Below are 17,483 nucleotides of genomic sequence, written 5' to 3' on the forward strand. Positions count from 1 at the left end.
GCAGTTTCCACCACAAAAATATTTGAGTGGTACATGTAGTTACAGTTAAGAAAGCAAGTTTTGATTTTTTTTTTTTATGAAAAACACAACTTAAAGCTGCTGTTGGTAGAAATGCTGTAAAAAATGTTCCTTTTTCCTGCTGGGTTTGGAGAACAGGTCGTAATACCAATCGGTACTCATCTGTAAGTGAAGTAATTGTAGATTATGGTGAATCCTTTGTGTTTTCCTATGCATTTGTATCAAGCAATGTTGTTATTCCCTTTGTTCCCGTTATCACGGATCAGAGCTACTACCCAACCCTCTGTCCTGATTGGTTGAGTGGCAGCCCCACTACGTCGTACTGATTGGTTGGGAAGCCACTACTTCCTCATAGAACGCGCACAACGATCTTTTGTGGGCGGGGTTACGACAGCAGAGAGGGGAAGGATAGTGTTGGCATTCGAAATCTCTCTCAGAACTGATGTTTCTATCACGACTACCAACAGCAGCTTTAAAGGACAAGATTATCATCAAAATAAGACTTCCAGATCTGTCCACAGGGGGCGCCAAACTCAATACTAATTGTAAGTTCCTTACAGGAGCTTTAAATAACTGTTTTTTTTTTTGACAGCTCAACCAAATTAACACATATCGCACAAAATCTGTATATTAGCTTTGATATTGTATTGTGAGGAATAAAAATAGACAGTAATAAGTGGGGATGGATTCGGATAACAACTTCACCAAACTGTTTACACCGAATCTCTGTCTGAGGGGAAACAATATTTTAAAAATGACCACATGAAGTAATTCAAGGAAGGGGACTGAACTTCAATACTACATAGAGCATGGTGACATTTTTGGAGGTCTTCACATTCTCAGTGAAACAAAGTGGCTCGTATCCCACGCTGTCACATCCATGCTAGGCTAAAGTCAAAGGACAATTAGCCTAGCTTAGCCTCTCTTCAGTTCTCTTTGTATTCAGTGTTCACATGTTTTGATTTAGAGAACAATTTCTGCTCTGTCCTTGAGGGTTAATCTGTCACTTCCTGTTATCAGAATTTAATTGGCTGCTCAACTTCAGAGAATGTGAATTTCCTCTCTGTTGAATGCCAAAGTGTCTGGTTTGACATCATAAGACAAGAGAGAATTTTTACGACATAACCCCCCCGACTGAATCTCAGCGATATCATGTCCAGTTCCCAACCTTTGCATCTCTTAAAACGTCTCTTCGCCTGAGATAATCTTCTGCTGTTGTCTAGGAAACATCTTCCCCTGTTGTATATTTTGGGATCTCAGAGGCTCATTAAGGCTTTCGCGCCGCACCAGGCCAAACACAACGGGAGTGTGTGTAAGGGGCTAGATTCTGTGAGTCAGTATGCCCGGGCCCGTATGCTTCACTGGGCTGCGTTTGCCACAGGCCAGGGCTTATGAAACAGTGTCATGATGAATGTGGTAGAGGGATGTGAACCATCATGGCGAGTTTTGCTGCGTGTGTCTCCCTCTCTCTCTGTTCAAGGATGTGAACGTCTCCCTGTTTGTTGTCTGCTCCGTTCGCCTGCTTGTTGAATCTCTGGTTGCTCTGCATGTTTGTCTGCCAGTCTCTCTCTGTGCTGCTCTTGATCAGTTTCGCATGGCGTCTTGTGATGCTTTATTCAAGTGACAGAGAGTCATGTGGACAGAGAGTCAGAGGGGAATGGTTGTGACAGAGGAGGAGGAGGCGGTGGTAATGTTTCTGTTTGTGTGTTTCTGCTTTTACAAGCTCTCTGGTCTGCCTGCAAGTAAACAGAGAAGATCACCTGGATAACCAACATCTAATATAGCTAATCAAACACAGTATCTTTCAGTAGTATGAAACAGTGTATGATTAAGTTTAGGCATCAAAACTTCTTTATTAGGTTAAGGACAAGATCAGGGTTTGGGTTAAACAAGTATGTGTCTTTAAATTATTATGCATATTAAAAAATCTCATCTATTTTCCATCGCTCTACTTGATTTGGATTGATGGTTCCAAGTCTTGTGTGTCATGTTTGCTTCTTCACATTACATCAGCTTGCACTGAGCTGTGTGTTTCTTTTGCACTTCTCCAGTAAAGCATAATACATGTAAGGTAATCCAAATAATCCTAAAGCTACAGATTCAAGTTGCACTAAAGTATGGGATATGAGTTGTGTGCATAAAGTGGGTTGAGTGAAGCGTCTACCCTAAAATAAGTCAGCACTAGTCTCTTTTTGTCTCCTGGGTAAGAGTCCTAATTTTGAAGCAGCATCTCTTCAAAACACTTCCCCAATGTTGACTTATCTGAAGCCTCGTTCACACATGCACTGCACTCATGATGTTGTCTGGTTTGGGTGCATGTGTGAACACAGACAGCTGAAACTTTCCTCAGAAAGGCCCAAAATAAAAAGTCTACAGTAGGTCTGGATCATAGACTGTCTAAATAATGGACGTAGTATCCGAGACGTCACCCATCTGCTTCTGAAGCCTTGTTTTGAAGCCTTTGTCTCCTGGAGCCATATTAGAAATGCTAAACTCAACTTAACTTCTATCGAGCGAGTGTGAGGTAAAGAGGCGGGCTTTGAGCCTCCTTGCCAACAGCTACAGTGTTCCCGTCAGTCAAGTCAGCTGTACCTCTCATTATGGAAAACTTGTAATCTTAATATCTTAGAAACTGCCGCATTATTAATAAATTCACCCCTGTACAGTGTGTGCCGATCGAGAAATGAGCTAGTCAGACTACACTTGTTTTTTGTACCAGTCTGTAAACATGTCTATTTCTGCTGTACAGATCGGCCTATTTGAATTGGTGTGTATGTGGTTTCCGGTACTTCCTAAGCCATCCTCAAGTGGACACTTGAGGAACTGCATTTCTCAATGCTTCCACATTGGATTTAATTCTTGCAGCTGGAAGTTGCCGCTTGGTCTGGATGAAGGGATGCCTAAGGGCCTGTGTACACTGGAGGCCTTTATTCTTCACATAGCCAATACGGGTCAACATTTTCCGCATTCTCGAGCACAGAAACACCATTAGTGTCAGCAGTGTGTTTTTTGTCAATGCACTCTTACTTAAAATTTGTTTCCTAATAAAAGTTTTTGGAGCTTGTCAATGTCTCTTCACCCTCACTGTACCGTTAAATCCAAGAAAGTGCCGAACTTCCTGACATCAACTTTGTCAACAACAATGATGAAGGAGAAAATAACCAGACTTATTTTATGGAGGATGTAGAGCTGCTGCTGCTGCTGCTTCAGGAAGATTGTTTTCTATATTTTTACATTGTGTACGAATAATTCATTTGGGTAAAAGCAAATCTGAAGAACACAGAGCATTTAAAAACACACTTAAAGGTCACTACCAAAGAAAGCAGAAGTAGTGTGTGGCCACTTTCATAACCTTGCCACAGAAAATGCTCATGAGAAACACTCTGAAATGGAGGGTTTGGTGCTGTCAGTGCCAATGACACCATTGGTGGACACAGGCCCTAATAGAGCATATACTCTTTTGCTCATCACATTTTTCTGTTATGTTGTCAACTGTTGTATTTAGCTGTTTGTTCAGAGACTTCTTTTTACATGTTGTAGTGAAAGACTCGTCGTCCTCCTCCTCCTGCGTGCCCTTTTCCTCTCCTAAAACACAATCTCCCGCTGCTTGTGTTAAGGACCTGAGTGACCTGGAATTATCTGGAAATGTCAGGAGTTCATTTATGAAATGGTCTTGTGTCTTTGTATTACCTTACGCGATGTCCTCCTTTGCTCCCGACATGATTACTACCACCACTAGAGGCCATTGTATAACATTAAAATAAACACAGATGACCTATGTGGCTGAGTTTCAAATGTGTAATCCAACCTATAAATAGATGAATTAGGATGCCAGTTAGGCTGAAGCAACATTCTCACTCACTTTGACTCAAAGATTAACTGATCAGAGTTTGGTGGACAAAGGTCAAAGGTCACTGGCAGCATCTCAGCAAGGCCTCGGGGGAATTTTCTTCCATCACACCATATTTTTTTATCTGCTTCAAAGATATTTTATTTTATTCTCATTATGTTTGATTTATGTGTCAGTAGGAGTGCTTTTGTACTTCTGTGTTTATTTTTTAGCACCTCAACATCAAGACAAATTCATTTTAATGTATAAAACAACCTTGAGGGTCCGGATTCTGATCTTCAAATATCCCCCAACCTGCCCTCCGTGAAAGTAGTCGAGGAAAAATAGAACTTCTCTGGTTGGAGAACACAAACTTACCTCATGCGGTTGTTCTACTTCCATATTATTGTTACGTACAGATCATGTTGACATTATTCAATTCTTGCTTCCCCTCTCTGACCCCACATTTACCTCCATTTCTGTTTCTGTATTTTCTCACCGTCTTTCCTCACTTCCTTAACTCCTCCCTCGCTCCTCAACTCCTCCTCCACTCCTCATCTCTCTCTCTCTCTCTCTCTCTCTCTCTCTCTCTGCAGGAGATAAAGAAAGAGGCCAAGAGGGATGGAGGACAGGCAGGCATGATCAGATCTGAGCTTTCCAATGGGAGGGCCAGCCCCGTGTCCGACCCCGGCGTACGGCCGGGAAGGAAAGGTACTCGGCACACGCACAGACTCAACACACAAGAGACGCACACTCATACATTGTGGTCATTTGGCAGGTTTAAGTCTTCAGTCTGTCAAATACAGATCCTATTAGTGTGAGGGAGGATTTAGGTCAAGCATTCCTCGCTGCGGCGTGTTCACACACTCAATAAAGAGTGGTGAAATGTACGATCATTTAAGTGCTGCACTCAATATAAATCCAGAACACTTGCACTCTTCTGTCATCTTATACAACCACACTATGCATTTCTCCTCCACTTCAATTCAGAGGTTAATGTTCTTCTTCTTCCTCTGTCACTGTTTTGATACCTGCGCTCATTATTTGTCTTCTATTTAATGGCTGTTAAAAGTGTCAGCATCTCAACGTTAAAGGGATTTTTTGCTTTTATTTTAAAACAACTTCAGAAAAATTACATTTCTTTTGAATTGTATTAAGTTTTTGACAATTGGTTGGAGAACTCAAGCATTATGGAGGAAACACTTTGTGTTTTGGGTAACACCTGTGCCTGTTCTTGAGATTTATATAGAATCTTTACACTCCAAAGAATAATTGATCAATAAAACAATAAAAATAATAACTTTATTTATATAGTGTACATAAATATATATTTAATGCGTATAAAATATGTAATATGTGGTTGATATGTATGTGATGAATATAATATGTAATGAATATGGTGTGTGATTAATGTATATGTGATGAGTGTAGTGTGTTATGAATATATATATAATGTATTGTATGAATTTATGTGCTTTGGCAATAACATCTTGTTCATGCCAATCAAGCAAAATTGAATTGAATTATATAGCACCTTTAAAAACGAATGTTAACAAAGTGCTTTGACAAACAAAGCATGGCAGGATTCAAATGACAAAAGAAACTTTTAACAGACAGAGAGGAGTGTAGAAATTATTACGATGCAAAAACGAAATACAATGCAAAAGTGAAAAAGAATAAATGCACATTAAACAGAATAAAGTGGTGAGACAGTACACCAATGAAACAGGGTTAAAAAATAAATAAATAAAAGTAAATAAAGGCATTAAAGGACAATAAAAAGGTTTTAAGAAGAAGACATTACATCAGAGAAAATAAAAAAAGGATAGATTAAGAACTTTGGATTTTAAATGAAAAGAGAAATAATACCAAAGAATACTCAAACAAAATAATAGAAAAAGATAGTGAATTAAAAATAAAAAATAAATACATTTCATTCAATTTAATAAAAATAAATCAAATTTAAAAACCAATGAAATGAGAGAAATAAAAATAAATTAAATATATGAAAATGAAAAGCAGTTAAAAGGGTAAAGACACATAAAAGCAAGTCTGTAAAAGTGATTAATTAATTTCAGTGAGTAATGTCTTTAATAGCTTACAGCTCTTTATTAGAAAGCTGATTGTCCAAGTTTACATCTACAGTGTTGCATGTTACAGTCATCATCCATCTAGTTACTCTACTACTGTCCTGTCTCTGTACATGCCTGGGAACATACTCAAGAGAAGGATCTAAGCACTTCCTCAACAGAAACCTAGATCACATTTACACCCTCACATTCAACAGCTCTGTATTTAATAATAGGATGAGTGCCACCCTGTGGACAAAAGAGGAAGTGCAGGGTTATGTTTAAATGGCCCAGCTGGTGTGGAATGAGTCAAGAGTAATGAGGAAGCTAATGAGTGTTAGCACTACAACTTAAAGGACAGTGTGAAGCATTTGGTGTCCTTGCTCGTTAGGAAGACTGTCCTTTCATCAAAAGGTCAAAGGTCATTTTGCCAGCCCTTTAATAAGTCAGTGAACGCCTGCTCACACACTGTATATCATTGATTATTGATGAGATTGACAGCTGGATAATTCATATGTAGGCCTAAAAGATGTTTGCATGTATTCTTGTCTTTATGCGTGTGTGTGTGCATCATGTGTGTGTTTTGTGTTTGTGTGCTGCAGGGGAGCAGATCCGCAAGCGGAGGTGTAAAGCGGCGTTCAGCTACGTGCCTCAGCATGAAGACGAGCTAGGGTTGAAAATAGGAGACATCATTGAGATTATAGCTGAGGTAAGACGGGTGACTGGGTTTGCTAATGGAGCGTTACGTTGTTATGCAAAAGTACGGTGGCCCTGAGAGCTCAATGCAAAATAACTGACATGATATAAGACGAAAGGAACAAAGTGAATTTACAATACAGGGAAGAATACACCTGGAAATGTAGAGGAATGCAACCAAATACAGATACATGCATTAAAACTGTCACCATCCAGTCGTCTCTTTCACACCCTGTGCATGTAGGGCAGCATTGTTACACTGTGACTCTGCCGCTCTGTAAAGAAAAGGTATGGTGATGGGATTAGAGGGGGCCGATGTTGTTCTGCTGTCAGATGTAGTAACAGAGCAGATTGGACATCTGTGCAGACTGTGGAGATGACAAGATGTGACAGCACTGTCCATGTGTGTTACCAGACCCTGCTGTTACACATCACGCCTCTTTTGCTCCTGTGTTTCCAGCATGCTGTGTTAAATTAAATACCTTATTGGACTCGAGGACTGATGCATTGTTTCTAAAAAAGATATTGCATAATAGCAAAGCTTTGTTGCATAATGTCTGTTTGAAAGGAAGTCAGATGGAGGTTTTCCAAATTTGCTTTTTTTTTCTCCAAAGGTTGGCTCTTTTGCAAAAAGAGAGCCAAGCTGTATGATGATAATGCTATTTAAATTCAGCCTCTATCACAACCCTGCAAAGGCATAATATTGGTGTCCTAGTGTATGATTTCACATTGTGGCAGATGCATAAGAAACATGATGTGTACTCTAACAATGGAAGCTTCACAGACACACAAATGAGTGTCTTTCTCATATGCACTCCTGAGTTTTAGACATAGTAGCAGCTTCAACATTTTCCGAAGTAGCTTTTCCACACAATTCTCACAGCATGAAGTTTTCCACATCGGACCGGGGGGGTGCAGGGTGGTGGGTGAGTCTCAGGAGGCAGGATATGACATCAAACGTACCCTGCTAAAGCCACAGTGTACCCTTGACTATAAGATGTCAGACGATGCAACAGAGACCTACGCTGTGATGACAGCTTTTGTATTTACAGTTGTGCTCATAAGTTTACATACCCTGGCAGAATGTATGGTTTCTTGGGTAGTTTCTGTTGTCATTATGATATAAAAAGAGTAAACACAGTGGTTTGATACAAATTTTGCTTCACATAACCGCTAACCATGAGTGAAAAAAAAGTTTTTCTCTTATCATTCATATTCTCTGAAAAATGGCCAAAAAAATCACAAATTCTGCCAGGGTTTGTAAATGTATGAGCACAACTGTATATTGATGCGATGAATGGAGGGGGTTCTCCTTCTTCCTCAACCTTGAATGTTTTTATCCATCTCAACTCAACTTTATTTATATAGCACCTTTCATACATAAAAACATGTAGCCCAAAGTGCTTCACAGCAATGGTAAAATTATACAAGGCATGATTATAAATTAAATACAATAAAATCAATACAGTAAAATTAATAAAATAAGTAATAGTGAAAAATAAGATGCCGTTAACAAGATCAGATGGATACAAGAAATACATAGATAAGTAAATAATTAAATAAAATAAATATATGTTAAAGCAATGATTCAAATAATAACGATTAAAATAATGATGCAATCCAGGGCTAAAAATAAATTACTCCAAATTAAAAGCTAGATTAAAAAGGTAAGTCTTATGTTTACTTTTAAAAACACCCAGAGAGCTCGCCGTTTTATGTCCAGAGGTAGAGAGTTCCAAAGCTTAGGGGTGTAAAAACAGAAAGCTCTCTGGCTGGTGCCTGTGTCGCACCAGCAGCATGCTATAAACTTAATCACCACCACCACTCGCTCCCTCACTGTGAATTTTCCAAAACATTTCCTGCTGTGTTCTCATACTGACTCACGCCTACGCCCCCACCATGGGGACGAGGTCAGAGCAAAACAATGCCTATCCACTCTGTCGTCCATATAGGGTGACTACTGGTGACAATAATTAAGATGGGGGTGGGTCTAATGCCTAACTCAAGGCTATGATGGGTGGGTGTTGTCATGCCGCTACATGGTTCCTACTCCGTTTTTAAAGATTGTTCTTATGAGCATATATCTGTCGAAGTCTTGTGTAGTGTTGAAGTCAAGACCACATTAACCGAGACCGAGACAAGACCAAGACCAAATATATCAATGAAAAATCATCATGATGAGAGTTAACAAAATAAAGGACTTCTGTTTATTTTATTTAAGTTTGCTTTTAATACAAATACAATTACCAGCAACAAACAAGGTTTGGTTTTCTTCATCGTTAGTTTAACTTTCCCTTTTCATTTTAGTTCAAACACTGTTTTCTGTTTTGAGAAATGTGTGTAGGGGTTCTCTGTTATCACAGTAATGACAGGGACACAGAGTGCATCAGTGGTGGTCTAGACCGGTCTTGATTTAAAATACAGAGTCCGCCCAGTCCAAGACTGAGACAAGACCGAGTAAAAATGCTCTCAATTCCGAGATGAGACCGAGACCTTCAATAAGTGGCCGATCTTGAGGACTACAACACTGAACTTGTGTCTGTATATTTCTCTGTACTCATATCTGTGTTTGTTTGTGACCAGGTAGAGGAGGGCTGGTGGGAAGGAAGTCTAAATGGGAAAACTGGAATGTTTCCCTCCAATTTCACCAAAGAAATCCAGACTGAGTCAGAAACGCCGTCTTTGGACACATCGCAGGAGGAACTGCGAAGCGGCCGTATTAGTGAGTCTCAGACCATCAGAGAGCAGAGGGGAACTCAAATACAAAAACCAGCCCTGTGTGATATTTCTATTGATCTTGATGTTTTAATTTTCATGTAAATATCTAATGTGTATTTTGTAAATGTGTGTAGGTAAGGACAGCCCGGGCAGTGAGAGCGATGGAGCAGACAGTCGGTCAGAAACAGGATCAGGAGAAATCCAACCCAAGAAGGTAACAATGATGTCACTATTGATTGAGCAGCTTGTGTTTCACATCTACCTTTCATTGCAAATGAAAGGAATTCGGACCCTACTCAAGTTTTTTCTTTACATTCTGCTTTATTCTCCTAGTACAGTTAATGTTTAAGTGACATAATGGACTTTTTTACCATATGAATCATCTGATAGCTGTAGCTAGTTATTAGTTTCTTCCATCTCACAGTAAGTATGAGTTCTTACTGACACATAGTCCCTCAAACTGAACTGTTTTATAATGGGATTATGCACGGATCTATCAAAATGTTAAATAATGTTTCTTGAGACTGTGGGTTACTGTGCACTACATGAAACGTGTGGATTAAGTAATGGGCCAAACTCAAGGGAATATACCTTACCCTACTGTATCGTATTGAAACATATCGTATCCTAACTTATTGTATTATTTTTCATTTTAACCCTCCTGTTATGTTACGGGTCAAATTGACCCTTTTTAAAGTCTATTTTAGGCAATATATGCCTTCCAAACCAACTAAATACAGCTTAAAAATCTAGGCAGCATGTGACAGAAGAGGTGTCGTGTTAATTCAACAACATCACTTCATAAAAATTCAAAATGTAAAATAAAATAAACAAAAATCTTTCATGTAAAACTGCTGTATTTATATTTAGGGCTTTCCAATGCACATTTTAAAAAGTGTTAACATTAATTTTAATGAAGAACGAGTGAGTTATCCTCATTGAACCATGATCTGTGAGAATTAAAGAACACCAATGGACTAAATCTTGATTTAGATGGTTAGAAATGGAGTTAAAAATTAGATTTAAAAAATGTGTATTGGGATTTTTTTGGGGTGTTGACACTTTTGGATAAATGAATAAGCCCAAGTCAAATTGACCCAGGAACATTATTGTTGTTTCTAGAGAAACAACACATGACAGGAGGGTTAAAATATCATATCCTATTGTATTGTTGACCACATATCGTAACGTAACATAACGTAACTAATTATATTGTATTGCATCATATCAAATCCTTACTTATCAAATCGTATTGTTACATACCAACTGTAATGTAACCTATCGGATAGTATTCATAGACTGTATAAAATATGGACGTAGTATCCTTGAAGTCACCCATCTGTTCCTGAGCGTTGTTTTGAAGCCAATCATCAGTGGGAGCCATATTGGAAATGCTAACTCAACCAAACTTAGGCTGTTTCCGAAACCGCCTACTATACTAGCAGTACTTACTGATTCGGCCAAAATTCAGTATGTAGTATGTGAACAAGATCAAAATCTGCAGTATGACAAAACTCCCCGGATGTCTACTGATTTGGGATAATTCCCCAGTATGCATCAGACCAGTCTGCCTCGTGTACTGTTTCCTACAATGCACAGGGCTCTTTCCGCTTTTTTCTTTTTCCTTCTTTTTTGACAGGAGGAAATCTGTTTTTGGGTGCTGTGAAAGTTATTGAATTACATATAAACCACTTCCTCACTTTTTAAATTATAAGTGAATGCTAAAGAAGCAGTTTCACTATCAGCTTGAACGTTGTTTACTTCCGCTTTTCAAAACCGGAAATCTAGTGACGTCTGACCCAGCATACTGCAACACAGATCGAACAGAACAGTCATACAACATACTGCAACACAGATCGAACAGAACAGTCATACTACATACTAAATTCACACGCAGTATGTAGTATGTAATACCTACTGCCTACTACATTAGTAAGTAATATGTAGCTGGCCATTTCGAAAATAGCCTTAGTGTGAGGTAAAGAGGCGGGCTTTGAGCCTCCTTGCCAACAGCTACAGTGTTCCCGCCTGTCAATCAAGTCAGTCATGTCCTTAAATGGGCAAAACTTGTAATCTTAATATCTTCTGAACTGTTGCGTTACAGGAAAATTCACCTGCGTACAGTGTGTGCCGATAGAGAAATTAGCTATTCAGACCTAAACCGTTTTTTTGAACCAGACTGTAAACATGTTTATTATTCCTGTAAAGATCGTCTTTTGTTGAATGGGTGTGTATGTGGTTTCTGGTGTTTCTGCAGCCAGCCTCAAGCGGACGCTCGATGAACTGCAGTTTATAACACTTCTGCTTGAGCTTCATATTTGGAGACCGGAGGTTGCCGCTTGATTGTATCATATCAAATCCTAACGCTCATATCGTAACATAACGTATATGTAACTTAATTCCAACTGGTCCAGAACTCTGCTGCTCGTATTATCACCAGAACTCCGTCCATCAATCACATCACTCCCGTCCTTCAGCAGCTTCACTGGTTACCGGTCAAAACTTGCAATCAATTTCAAGATCCTGCTCCTCACCTTTTAAGACCCTCTATAACCTCGCTCCTCCATACCTCTCTGAACTTCTCCACATCAACACACCCAGCCGCACTCTCAGGTCTTCTTCTTCCATTCACCTCACAACACCACCCTCCTGCTTAACCATTATGGGGTCCAGAGCCTTCAGAGGGGTGGGAACCACAGAGTAACTCACGATACGATGTCATATCCAGTTCGTTGCTGGAGATAGCAATAATATCTGGATACAAGAGATTCTGGGATGATTGGTAAATTGCTGGACAAACTTATAATGATATATTTTAAACTAATGAACTGAAGCGCACAAGAAGGCCCTGAGTGGTTAAGTACAGGATTTAGCTGTGAGGAGTCATGAAGAAGTGAGGTGGTGAGTCAGATTGGAAGGGAAATCTCTTCAAAGCATCAGGATTATTCAAATGAATGTATTGATATTTGGTGGCAGTGGTATGATAATTGTATCCCACGAGTCAGGATAACTATATATTATATTGATATACTGTCCCTCCCCTGCTGATTATGTACACAACAAAACTACAGGCTGTGTTCTCATTGTTATTCAGGCAACATCACGAGTATACAAACAAGCCAGACATCGACTCTGGGTTGAATTTTTAAAAAACGTACTGTTTGATGTTGTTGTCTAATGAGAGTTGAGGGCAAATGTGGTCAATTAAAGCTATAAACCGTTCAGTGGGCACTAAACTAAGAGAGAAAGTCAAGTTCTTCAGTACTTGCATATCCCAGGATGCATTGCACATGAGACAGCCTTTGCCTTGCTCTGCTGCATTTCTTAAGTGCAGCAGAGCAAGGCAAAGGCTGTGGCTAGCATGTATGTTAAATGCACACTTGCATATTACATCCTCAGCTCTTCTACTTTGCTGCTCATGCTTACATTTTGAGCTCGTTTGAGATACACACAGAGGCAGAGAGGAGAAACTCGAGATAACACGGCTCGCTTTTCTTCAGGGCAGCGTTAAATAACAGCTCTGGTGCAGAAAGAAAAACAGATTTCACAGCTGTGCCGAAGCTGCTCCCCAGAGATGCAGAGAACACTGCTAACAACTGCGGGCTTTTTGATACTCTCCGCTGAGAAAATTTGTAAAATTTCCCTGCAAGCCCACTCAGACGGTTTCCAGCTGACTGCAGCAGCTGCCGCCCACCAAGCAAAATACAAACGTCCAGGGCCAGCTCTCCAGGCTAACAAGGGGGCAGAGTCTAAAAACTCAAACCATGCTTTATTTATTCTCATTTTACCTCTACACCTCTTTTTTTAATTCACTCTTTCCTTTTGTGTCTTTTTTTTTTTATCACTTCAGGTCCGAGGGTTTGGCTTTGGGGACATTTTCAAAGACCAGCCCATCAAGCTGAGACCGAGGTCTATGGACATGGAGTCAGAGGGGGACAAGGTGAGACACACACACACACACACACACACACACACACACACACACACACACACACACACACACACACACACACAGACACACACACACACACACACACACACACACACACACACACACACACAAAAAGACACAAACTCCTTGGAGACATTTACCTCATACATTTTTTGATACTATGATCATTGTATTGTGAGAACCAAGGGAAGGAAGTCTGCTGTCTTGGCTCCTCCCCTTCCTCTGGTTCAGTGTTACAGGACAGGAAGTGGTTTTAATGTTGACACACAAAACACCACGCACACACACACACTTACACACATCCTGCAGGGATTTGACAAGCAAAGCAGAAGTGAGAGCTCAGCAGGGCTCAGAGGGAGAGAGGCAGAGACACACACACACACTGTCTGCTGCTGCTGCTGCTGGAGCACTGAGTGTCTGAGTGAACCAGAGGAGAGGACGGTAGGGTCAAGTTTTCTTCATGTCTTTAACTCTCTCTTTCCAGTTCAATATATTTTTTAACTAATTTAACTTGTTTAATTTCAATCCTTCATCTTTAAGGATTGTTCTCTCTCTTTCTTATCTTCAGCTCTGCACTGTGTGAACTCTTTCATGTAAAATCAAGCCGTTCTGGCACGGATATCCCTGTAGATGAAGCTTGTATCAAAGGTTTTGTGGCGTAGGTGACAAAATAAGAGCGGAAATAAGTTGCAATTCTAAAAAGGGAATTTGTTTTGTATCTTTTGAAGGTCAAAACTGTGTTTTTAAGCCGTTTTGACCTGCAGACGCAACTTTTCCAGCGCTAATGAAACAGACTTAACCTTACAAAAGTATCAGTTCACCAAAACTAGAAAGGAAAAGCTTCCTTTTTTACTGCTGATGCAGATACTTTTTGTTCTACTTTCTGAATACTTATAATTTCTGCTTTTAAGGAATACATCTGACCCACTTTTAAGAAATTTACAATACAGATATCTGCCTTACAAACCATCATAAGTGAGTTTTGTTCTTTGGGTGAACTTTCCCTTTAATCTCTTGGCCATAAACTTGACTGTTTTGATGAGAAAACTTTCACTAAGTTTATTCTTTCTCCTAAATTGTCTGTCTTGGAAGAGTTAAACAGCTTTGAGACCACCAGAAGACTCAAAACTGCATGAAACATAATGCAAATCATCTTTTGTTTTTATTACTTGAATATAAAATCTGAGCAGAAACCGCCCGGCTGCTTGGCACAACCTGAAAAATCATATCAACCTCTGAGTAGGTCATCACATAGAGGCTAAACCACATCACATATCTCTGGTAGTGCTGCTTAATGTCACAATGACAGAGGAGATGAGATAAAGAAAGTGGAAGAGATAGAGAGAGGCAGAGAGACCGGATGACAAGAAGTACTACATCGGTGCTAAAACAAAGAAACGTGTTTGTTTAAAGGCTTAAAAAACTACATTCGTCATCAAACTGTGCTGGAGCTCCTGCAGACATTTAAGAGTGTGTGTGTGTGTGTGTGTTTGCCCTGAAGGATGTGTGTCAGCCTGTCCTGCTGAGCTGGAGGGCTGTGATGTTGCTTTATGGTGAGACGAGACTCTCTTCACTCTAATGAGGCTCTGAGGAGGTGACAGCAGACCGTCTCCATCCGGGACGATGGGGGTCTCTGAGTCACCTGACGCCACGTCAATTCTGTAGTACGACTGTTCGCAAATTTCCAAAGTGCTGCTCCAGTGGTTTTGCATGCTTCGTTGCGTAGATGCACAAGGGGTTTGAATGCTAGTTCAGGAGTATTTTGGGTCTTTGTAAGCATGCAGTGATAAGTTGGATGATTGTTTGTGCATGGTTTAGTTTATCAGACTGAGTAGGAGTGAAAGAGGAAGCTCTCAGTGTTTCGCATAGCTTCTTTTTATTGCAGTGAGTCAAGGTCACTGGTCCTTGAGATCAGCTGAGTCTTCAATCTGGAACAAAAGTCTGCAGTGTAAAGTTTCCCCCCCCGAGGCCATGTCATCCACCAGACGCCCTTTGATCGAGATGAGATAAAAATGCCCCTGAAGACGATCTGGCAGTTTGATAAATGCAGCAATGTGAAGCAGGGCGGTTTGACCGAGCCTCAGACTTACATGTTTAACCCCCTGCCTCTGCTCACACTCTGCTCTGCAGGTGGAGACTTTGGTTTTAATGACGCTGCACTGAAACCAAACCACAACATGAAAACTGCAGCAAACCTAACTCCAGGTTCAGCTTTAACTAGCAAAATCCTCCTCGTGGGAAACACTGAGAAGCTTTTCCTCTTGGAAACAGGAAGAAGTTTGAGTCCCTCCAAAAATAGTTTTTTTAACGGTGGAATAAATAAATGATGACTGGTGGAGCTCTCTTTACTATATGGAGTGAGGTAAATTTACTGGGGCTGTCAAATGATAGTCTCACTATTAAAACTACCAATCACATTTCAATTTCACATTTTGAATGTTATTCCTTTGCGTTTTGAAACCCGATTTTAAGCCCATATTACTAATATAAAGCAATTCTTATCAGGGTCTTGATTTAGGGATTCAAATAAATGTAGTCAGTTTCCACTTCTGCCATCGTTAACTTCTTCAATTTAGTTTCATCCACAGGTCTGTGGTCATTTTCACGCTCTAAAATAGATCTCTGCTGACTTTCCTGATACGGTTAGCTGCTGACATCTGTCTGATCAGCTGCACCTGTATGCTTATCTCGTAGGTGCTACCTCTAACTCAAAGTACTAAAGTGATATTTTTGTTCTCTTTGACACAAAGTGCACTTTACTCTTGATTTGTTAACTGGGCTGAGTCTGGAAGTGTCACTGCTTTCTGTCACAGCAGCAGCAAAAAGCAGGAAGATGCTGCAGCAGCTTAACTATGGTGAGCAAAAAAGTATGCAGAATGTCATGATAGGAAACACAGAGAGACCAAATCAAGATTTTAATATTAAAAGAACAAAAGGTACAAACAAAACTTGCCAAAATGTCCAAGAACTAAATCCAAATGAAAACAGTGGAAACACACTAGGGAAAAGAAACAAACAGAGAACACAAGGAAGACTTACAATGATCCAACACAGAGTAATTAACACAGGTGTGGAACACAGGACACAAGTGAAACTAATTAGGTTAATCTAAAGACTGTATAGAACATAGACGTAGTATCCGTAATGTCACCCATCTGTTTCTGAAGCGCTGTTTTGAGGCCAATCATCGGCGGGAGCCATGCTGAACGCAGGTTAACTTCTGACAAGCTAGTGTGAGGTAAAGAGGCTGGCTTTGAGCCTCCTCGGCAACAGCTACAGGAGGCTCAAAGCCCGCCCCCAACAGTGTGTGACGATAGAGAAATGAGCTATTCAGACCATAACTGTTTTTTGAACCAGGCTGTAAACATGTTTATTTCTGCTGCAAAGATCGTCTTTTTTGAATTGGTGTGTATGTGGTTACTGATGTTTCTGCAGCCAGCCTCAAGCGGACGCTCGATGAATTGCAGTTTTTTTAACACTTTCACATGGGCTTCATATTTTGAGACCGGATTATCATAAGTCACAGAGTGTTTTGACCTCGAGGTGTTTGTTTATTTTTTGTGACGAAAGAATTTGAGCACTGAGCATTGATTCAATCAGTAAGGATGTTTCTCTTTATCACTATCCATCTCACCTCTATCATCTCTCTATCTCTCTTATTCTCCTCTATCCCTCTTTTCAACCTCAACTGGGTCTCAGCAGATATCTGTCTAACATGAGTCTGGTCCTGCTGGAGGTTTCTGCCTGTTAAAGGAAGTTTGTCCTTGCCACTGTAACTTGCTAAATGCTGCAAAGTGCTCTGCTCATGGTGGATTAAGATGAGATCAGACTTAGTTCTGTCTGTAAGATGGGACTGGATCTTATCCTGTCTTGATGTTGGGTTTTTGAATTATTGCAAAAACAGCTTTAGCAAATTCACGCTTCTGATACCTTCAGGGTTTGTTCAGAAACATACATTACACAATAAACTATACTTCAAAAATGTCAATGCCAAGCAGAACCCAGATATATGAGGACATGTTTTATGTCCTTAACAATCATATATATGGTGTTGTTAAGCTCCTTGTTGTTAGCACCTGTCTTTTAAGAGACAGGGTAAAGTATTAGTTGGAACATATTTTATAAGACTGTATCTTGTGTGTGTTTGACCCACATAACTCATTTAGCATCTTCAAATAAAATGAACCCCAATTAGATAACC

General features: G+C 40.0%; 1 protein-coding gene across 5 annotated transcripts in view; it reads left to right on the top strand.

The window, feature by feature from the left end:
• sh3kbp1 (SH3-domain kinase binding protein 1) overlaps positions 1 to 17,483 on the top strand; it is a 61,887-nt gene that overhangs the window by 29,151 nt on the left and 15,253 nt on the right. For all 5 annotated transcript variants that reach the window (XM_034706523.1, XM_034706527.1, XM_034706525.1 and 2 more), the window contains 5 exons: positions 4,444 to 4,558; positions 6,519 to 6,625; positions 9,196 to 9,334; positions 9,465 to 9,544; positions 13,181 to 13,270. In XM_034706523.1, coding sequence (XP_034562414.1) covers positions 4,444 to 4,558; positions 6,519 to 6,625; positions 9,196 to 9,334; positions 9,465 to 9,544; positions 13,181 to 13,270 — 531 coding nt within the window. The remainder of the gene's footprint in view (positions 1 to 4,443; positions 4,559 to 6,518; positions 6,626 to 9,195; positions 9,335 to 9,464; positions 9,545 to 13,180; positions 13,271 to 17,483) is intronic.

This window comes from Notolabrus celidotus, chromosome 17 (genome assembly GCF_009762535.1).
Source record: "Notolabrus celidotus isolate fNotCel1 chromosome 17, fNotCel1.pri, whole genome shotgun sequence".
NCBI classification, from domain to species: domain Eukaryota; kingdom Metazoa; phylum Chordata; class Actinopteri; order Labriformes; family Labridae; genus Notolabrus; species Notolabrus celidotus.